The sequence below is a fragment of the Salmo salar genome, chromosome ssa22 (assembly GCF_905237065.1).
Source record: "Salmo salar chromosome ssa22, Ssal_v3.1, whole genome shotgun sequence".
In the NCBI taxonomy this organism is placed as follows: Eukaryota; Metazoa; Chordata; class Actinopteri; order Salmoniformes; family Salmonidae; genus Salmo; species Salmo salar.
The window spans coordinates 19254501-19262311 of record NC_059463.1 but is presented as its reverse complement, the minus strand read 5'-3'; the positions used below and the strand labels follow the sequence as shown (position 1 = coordinate 19262311).

General features: G+C 44.1%; 1 protein-coding gene across 3 annotated transcripts; it reads left to right on the top strand.

Annotated features, from left to right (window-relative positions):
• The first annotated feature begins 1420 nt into the window (after positions 1–1420).
• LOC106583033 (kelch repeat and BTB domain-containing protein 8) lies at positions 1421–7736 on the top strand. Of its 3 annotated transcripts, none has more exons than XM_014166784.2 (5): positions 1421–1531; positions 2645–2852; positions 3065–3371; positions 3633–4440; positions 4621–7736. In XM_014166784.2, the coding sequence occupies exons 1-5, from the start codon at positions 1516–1518 to the stop codon at positions 5082–5084; spliced, it is 1803 nt and encodes a 600-aa protein (XP_014022259.1). In that variant the 5' UTR covers positions 1421–1515; the 3' UTR covers positions 5085–7736. The 3 variants fall into 3 exon arrangements, with proteins under 3 accessions (XP_014022259.1, XP_014022262.1, XP_014022261.1); XM_014166786.2 differs by lacking the exon at positions 1421–1531 and adding an exon at positions 1543–2221; XM_014166787.2 differs by lacking the exon at positions 2645–2852 and having other exon boundaries at positions 1435–1531.
• Positions 7737–7811: the final 75 nt, after the last annotated feature.

The following is a 7811-nucleotide window of genomic DNA, read 5'->3' as shown; positions in this document are numbered from 1 at the left end:
CCGCTCTCTCCACTGGCTTCCAGTTGAAGCTCGCATCCACTACAAGACCATGGTGATTGCCTACGGAGCTGTGAAGGGAACGGCACCTCCATACCTTCAGGCTCTGATCAGGCCCTACACTCAAACAAGGGCACTGCGTTCATCCACCTCTGGCCTGCTGGCCCCCCTACCTCTGAGGAAGCACAGTTCCCGCTCAGCCCAGTCAAAACTGTTCGCTGCTCTGGCACCTCAATGGTGGAACAAGCTCCCTCACGACGCCAGGACAGCGGAGTCAATCACCACCTTCCGGAGACACCTGAAACCCCACCTCTTTAAGGAATACCTAGGATAGGATAAAGTAATCCTTCTAACCCCCCCCCCCTTAAAAGATTTAGATGCACTATTGTAAAGTGGTTGTTCCACTGGATATCATAAGGTGAATGCACCAATTTGTAAGTCGCTCTGGATAAGAGCGTCTGCTAAATTACTTAAATGTAAATGTAAATGTAAATTGCAATTCGTACAATGTGTAATACATTTAAATTCGTACAATATGTTACCGATTTGCTAAATGTATGATATGTTTCGAATTCCTATTTGTTGTGGCTAACATTAGCTAGGTGGCTAATGTTAGCTAGACTAGGGGTTAAGGTTAGGCTTAGGGTTAAGGTTAGAAGTTAGGTTAATGGGTTATGGTTAGGCTTAGGGGAAGGGTAAAATAACATACTAAGTAGTTTCAAAGTAGATAAAAAGTTGTAAGTAGATGCAAAGTTGCTAATTAGCTAAAATTATGTGATGAGATTCAAACACACAACCTATGGGTTGCTAGACATTTGCGTTATACACCCATCCACCCCGACCAACCATGCTACTAGCTTTTGCCTTAAGCAACCTACTGTCTTATGTAGCCATACTAAATGTAATTTGAGTGCCCCGGATTTACATTTACTATGTTATGTCTAGTTTATGAGACCAGACTGTATGTGCTGAACTTCAAGAGACCCACATCAAAATGCTGACCACTCTCTTGTGATTGAGAGCTCAAATTGAAATGAATTGCCTTTCATACATTCTTCTTAATTACGGAAAGGCCATTCACTAATTGTAATGTTGATAACACGCTTGGTATGGGCCTTTAGCAGCATAGAGACAATCAAAGTTGTGTAGTTTCATAGATGCAAGTTAATAACTAGACAGACCTTGGAGTTACTTGGATGCTAAGAATTTGTGTTTTTGTAAGGGTTGTCCTACATTAAACTTCGGATGCATGACAAGATAGCGTGTGTAAATCATATAATTAAATAGAACACATACTGCAGTGTAGGCCTATACAGAGCTCTTTCTTCTAAATTAAATGCCCTGGGCCTTTAAATCTATATTCTATTTATTCCTGATTAAAAGAGAACGTATAAATTGTTGCCTAGATGTTCCTTTGGTGATTAATTTGATCAATTCCATTGGCTCTACTTTGATTGGTTGGTTGTCATTGTCGGCTGTTTCCGTTTCGCCGTGTGCTTTGAGAACAGACTGAGGAGAATGGCTGCCAGTGGAGGTTAGCGTTTCTTGATTGTTTGTGTTAACGAGGCAGACTTTTAAAACCAATTTTAAAGTTCCCTAATTCATATTGAATGGTATATAACCACCAAGATTACACCCTGACAAAAGTATTAGACACTTACGATTATCTCTCTTCGTTTTACAAGTGAAGCTGTAAGCGAATGGCTTCTCAAAGTGTATGCTGGTTAAGTTAGCTAGCATTACTATCTATAACGTTAGCTCTATCAGATGGCTAGTTTTAACCACATTTTGTCTGTTAGTACAACTAAGTCTAAACAATTGCATGTATTTGTATGCCAATGATACTGTTAGATCTTTCATGTGTACTATCTTACCTTCTTGACAGCTATTTATAAAAGCTATGTAACAAGCTAACTAACGTATGTCCGGCTAGCTAACGTAACGTGCCCACGTCTCGTCCTGATGAAACATAGCTAGTTGTTGGCCAGTTTGACGTTACTTGGCTAACGTTAGCTAGTAATGAGCTAACCGACTAGCTCCATGTCAACATGAATACGAGAACGTTAGTTACGTGACAATCCAAATTAGCTAGCTAATGTAGGTGACGTTAACTGCATGACTAACGGTAGTCGTGACTAGTTAGGTCAATGGCTAAATGATTGCTAGCTAGCTACTATAGCCGTCTGATAATGCCGCGGACGGCTTGCTGTGATGCTACCCAGCTGTGAGTTTCTAATCCCCAGAGTTAGTTGGCTAGCTAATTACGATAGCTAGCTTGTTAAGAAAAGTATCGTTGTTTCGGAACGGGTCTTTGTTGTGTCAATAAATCGTGCACACAAGTTGTGCCGAGTCGGTGATATCCATGGCACACTGATTGCTAGCTAACGTCACTACTCTACAAACAAGGACTATCTAGTGTGTCGAATAGTAATTTAGTACAGCCATAGTTAGTCAGTTTACTAATCTCCACGTGTTTAACTCTTCTCTACTCATTGTAGCCAGTACGCTTGACTCAATTGTTGTGCTGCATATGCCAATAAATAATATTATTTAGTAACGTTTCCCACACAAATTCATAATATAGTGTCTGTTTAATATCCATCATCATGGAAAAGCGGTATGTTTCTCTCGTATGTTTCTTCCATAGACATAGGCAAGCTGTTACAAGTACAGAATGGGACTCCATCAAACACAGCCTACAGTGGGGTAGATGCTGTTCATGCCTGTAACATCCTCCAGCAGCTCAAAGTCTTGTATGATGAAGCACAGCTCACAGATATTGTCGTTGAAGTGGACCATGGCAAGACATTTCCGTGTCACCGAAATGTCCTTGCAGCAATCAGCCCTTACTTTAGGTAGGTCTGATGTGAGCCGCTTGCTTGTTTCTAGTCGTTTACATCTTTAGATTTCAACTAGCCTGAGTGCCAGTCAGTTTGTGCCATCATGCCAGCTTCCTGTCACTCATTGTCATGTCAATGATGGCAATGGAGTAGTATCTGGGACCAGGCAATGCTGCAACATCATTTAAGCTTTCTTCAATTTTATTTATATTTCCTCTTCCCTCCAGGTCCATGTTCACCAGTGGCCTTACAGAAAGCAGCCAGAGGGAGGTGCGGATCGTCGGGGTGGAGTCTGAGTCCATGCACCTGGTCCTTGACTATGCCTACACGTCCAGAGTCACGCTGTCGGAGTCCAACGTCCAGGCCCTGTTCACGGCAGCCAGCATCTTCCAGATCCCAGCCCTGCAGGACCAGTGTGCCCAGTTCATGATCAGCCGCTTGGACCCCCAGAACTGCACCGGGGTCTACATGTTTGCCGACGCCTACGGCCATCAGGAGCTGAGGGAGCGCTCCAAGGACTACATGCGAAAGAAGGTGGGTTTTATTCTAAGAACAAGCTGTTCTATTACACTATTGTGCTTCACTTGGCTTGCCTTTTGGGAAGGATTAATATATCAATATGTCATTAAAATGGCCTTATAATTACAGAAATGTGAACACAAGTACCATAAATAACATAGTTGATACACTCATATTTTAGAATAGCGTTCCAGGTCTTCATCTGTTAGTTGAGCATTCTGCGACAAATGACAGAGGTCTAGATGAAATGTGACATGTGGTGTTGTGCTGTTGTAGTTCCTGTGTGTGGCGCGGGAGCAGGAGTTCCTCCAGCTCACCAAAGAGCAGCTGGTGAGCATCCTGAACAACGATGACCTGAATGTGGAGAAGGAGGAGCACGTGTATGAGAGCATTGTGCGCTGGCTGGAGCACGACCGCTCCCGCAGGGAGGCCCACCTGGCTGAAGTGTTCTCTCAATGCATCCGCCTGCCCCTCCTGGACGACTCCTTCCTCAGCCGCATCCCACCCACCTTTGCCTGCGCCCTCTCCAGAGACCCTGCCACGGCACGTCTCAACGGCACCAACGGCTGCCCCCAGCGCTTGGGCATGACCGCCTCTGAGATGGTCATCTGTTTTGACGCGGAACACAAACACTCAGGGAAGAAGCAGACCGTGCCTTGCCTGGATACCACTGCTGGGAAGGTGTTCAAGCTCTGCAAGCCCCCCAATGACCTGCGGGAGGTGGGCATCCTGGTATCATCGGAGAACGACATCTTCATCGCCGGGGGCTACCGCCCTAGCAACAGTGAGGTGTCCATTGACCACCGGGCGGAGAGTGACTTCTGGCAGTACGAGCACGCAGGGAACCGTTGGCTTGTGCGTTCGCCCATGCTGCGGGCCCGGATCGGCTGCAGGCTGGTCCACTGCTGCGGGAAGCTTTACGCCCTGGGGGGCCGTGTGTACGAGGGGGACGGGAGGAACGCACTGAAGTCAGTGGAGTGCTACGACGCCAGAGACAACTACTGGACTGCCGTCAGCCCCATGCCTGTAGCCATGGAGTTCCACAGCGCTGTGGAGTACAGAGACCGCATCTACATCCTCCAAGGTGAGGCGGAATAGTGGAGACACTATTCAACCTTGAAAATAGACTGAAGAGAAATGCAGTGGGGAAAAGATGGACGTGGTATAGGAGAATCTTAATACATAAAAGGTGTTGTTGAAAACTACTTTTCATTCCTTTTTCAATGTTTATCTTAACACTCAGTGGTGCTTTTCTGTTTCCCAGGTGAATACTTCTTCTGTTTCGACCCTCGCAAGGACTACTGGGGCCACCTGGCCCCCATGAGTGTCCCCCGGAGCCAGGGCCTGGCTGCCTTACACAATAACTGCATCTACTACATCGCTGGCATCTGCAGGAACCACCAGCGCACCTTCACCATGGAGGTCTATGACATCGAGCAGAACACCTGGGCCCGCAAGAGGGACCTTCCTTTCGACCAGGCCACCAGCCCCTACATCAAGGCCCTGCTCCTCCAGGGCAAGCTGCACCTGTTTGTCCGAGCCACGCAGGTCATGGTGGAGGAACACGTGTTCCGTACCAGCAGGAAGAACTCCCTCTACCAGTACGACGACGAGGCGGACACATGGACCAAAGTCTACGAGACGCCCGACCGCCTCTGGGACCTTGGCCGCCATTTTGAGTGTGTGGTGGCCAAACTGTACCCACAGTGTCTTCAGAAAGTGCTCTGAGCGGTCCATAGGGGACAGGCTCCCTCCTCCAGGAAGAGGGAGTGTGTGTGGTCCTGCATGCCTTGTGCCTGGTACTGTCCTGTGTTTGCACCACAAGGACTGTCGAGTTTAGTCTTAAAGCGTTAATGGTTCAACACGATCAAATTGGGGTGGTTTTAAAAGATTGCAGTATTTTTTTTTTCCTCTCCAGTCGGAACCAAATACCCACACTGATACTTGTTTTACAGTATAGTACAATGAATCATAAGTGCAATTATCTTGTTTGCTTTTGTTGAGCCATTTTGTTCCATTTTATTGTGTGGACCCCAGGTAGAGTTGCTGCGGCTTTCGCAAAACAGCTAATTGGGATCCTAATAAAATACCAATCTTAAAAGGATATATAGGTTAGAATTTTTACAATTGATATGCATGCAGTTGAGGGATCAATATGAAGTGCCCTCTAATTATTGTCATGCTACATGTCAGCATAAAGTGAGAATTAGAAATAATTTTAGTCTATATTCATACGGGTAAGATGAGCGGTGATGCTCATTGGTAGGTTGTTAGCTCAGATTGATGGGGTTTTGTCTGACTGCTCATTGCGCCCTACAGCAAGCTCGTCTTTGTGGGAGTGTTTATTAGTTGTGTGTGTGTGCGCTAGTGATTTAGGTTTATTTCCATGTGTGGTAGGAGGCAGGTATGTTATTTTTTGAAATGCATACTTTGCTTTCAAGAGAAGGCCTTAGCTGTGTCAACCAATGTGCTGTTTGGCTTTGTTGCAGTAGGATTTATACTTTTTGCATTCGTAGATTAGCTTCACACTCGCAGCTGACATCCATATTGTTGTAACAAGTGTCACATGCCAAGACGACTCAAGAGAAGTTAGACTATTCACTCTCCACATTGGAGAAACAAGCATGGCGTCAGATGTGTGTGTCTGGCATAAAGTGAGACATTTTGAACCAGGCAACCGTTTGCTTTGATAGCAACTCAGCAGTCAGATAAGGAGCGAAGGGACGTGGTTCAGGCAGATGCATTGATTTGTCCAAACTGTGGGCAGCTTGCTGCAGCATAGTGTTTTCTGTGGATATACAATGTTTTTTTCAGCATGTCTGATTTTGATTAGAAGCTTTAGAAAAGTGTTTGGAATAACCTACCTCTTAAATGCCAAACTGCATTTCAGAACTTGGTTCATCTGAAAAGTTGATAAAGTTTCTAGTAGCAATAACTAAGGAAATGTTGATACAATTAGGTTTACCCTTGTGGAAGTGCATTAACAGTTTTCAAGCTTAATTTGGGTACTTACCTTTAGGAGAAACAGATCAATATTGGCTGTGTGGCTGGCTGATGTACAGTAGTAGTTTGAGGAGTAAAATAGAGATGGTTTGTGTAACTTAGCGCAGATCCCAAGGGCTGTCATTGTGCCTGTGGGTGCATCGGATAGTAATCCTGTGTTTAGCCTGGCGAGGCAGTGTCTCAAGTCTTACTCATCATTGCACTGAATCACTCTCCAATAGTCAGTCACTGCAAACTTTACCAAGCACCCTCATGGACAGAGAACTAACACAGTGTTGGGCCCAACTTAATTGCCAACATCTTTTACACATGAATCCATCTGTACATGCTATCACATGGAGAAAAACAAGAGAACTTGGTCCTGCTTTTTTGACAGTCTTTTATGTAATAGTTGGGGTGTAAACAGCCATTGAGTGATGGAACCCTATGGAACTGCAACATTTTCAATGACGTCAATAATTTCCTCATGCAGGTTCCTGTGTCATCTTTGCACTACATATGATTTATTTTCTCATATTTAAAGCTTTTCCCTAAAATCAATCAACAACAAAGCAATCGGGATATACAGTTCTGTCTGCAAAGAATTTGAAATGGAGAATAAAATGAAAACCCACATTCTAGGTGTGGCGGTGACATGATCAACTTTTGTAAAGAAAAGGACTGCAGATCATTTGGTGCTTGTTTGATCTGGTCAGCAATGCCCTCCTGAAGCCCTCACAGGTGAAAGGGGGTTTGCCCGAATGCCTAAACTCAGTCACTTGGGAACCAGGAATGGACAACTCTCAGGATTTCTATTGATACAGAGTACTGTATTTAAATGTCTTGTGTAATATACTGAACTATACGTTTGCTGTACTTGCACAGTTTTTACAAACATTTTTTCCCTTTTGTAACTTAAAATAGATGTGATTTATTTTCAATGGCTGTATTTCTATTTTCTATATTTAGTTATGGTAGAGTGATTATGTTCTGTATCCCACACATGGATATCGGCACACTATTTGATTTTTCTTGTTTTAGTTTCTCAAAGTTTTTCTCTACCATAACTTCTCAATAAGCATTACAGATATGTAACTTCAATGTTATGTTAAAATCTCCAACACGCCAGTCTACAACACGATGCAAAGCTTACAATGAATCAGCCAATTGATGTGCTTTCTGTGCAACAGCCGTAGTTGGCCTTGTGCAGCCATATCGAAGCTCATTGAAGACCTGTATGTAAGCATTGTCCACAGATGGCAACTAGCAGTGGACTTCCTGTATTTCTTTTCTTTTTGTTTGATGGTTTGTCTATGTAGGGTTTGGGGAATAGTGGTGGTTGAGCTCAACTGTGAAATTCACATTGCACATATTTTCAGAATAAAATGTGAAACCCTATTGGTGACTTATTGCCATATGATTATTTGGTGCTGAATTATAATTAGCAAACCTTGTACTACCTTTGTATAGCTA

Coding starts and splice junctions, on each gene's coding strand:
- LOC106583033 (XM_014166784.2), top strand. Junction 2,853..3,064: donor GCAATCAGCCCTTACTTTAG/GTAGGTCTGATG, acceptor TCTTCCCTCCAG/GTCCATGTTCACCAGTGGCC. Junction 3,372..3,632: donor AGGACTACATGCGAAAGAAG/GTGGGTTTTATT, acceptor GTGCTGTTGTAG/TTCCTGTGTGTGGCGCGGGA.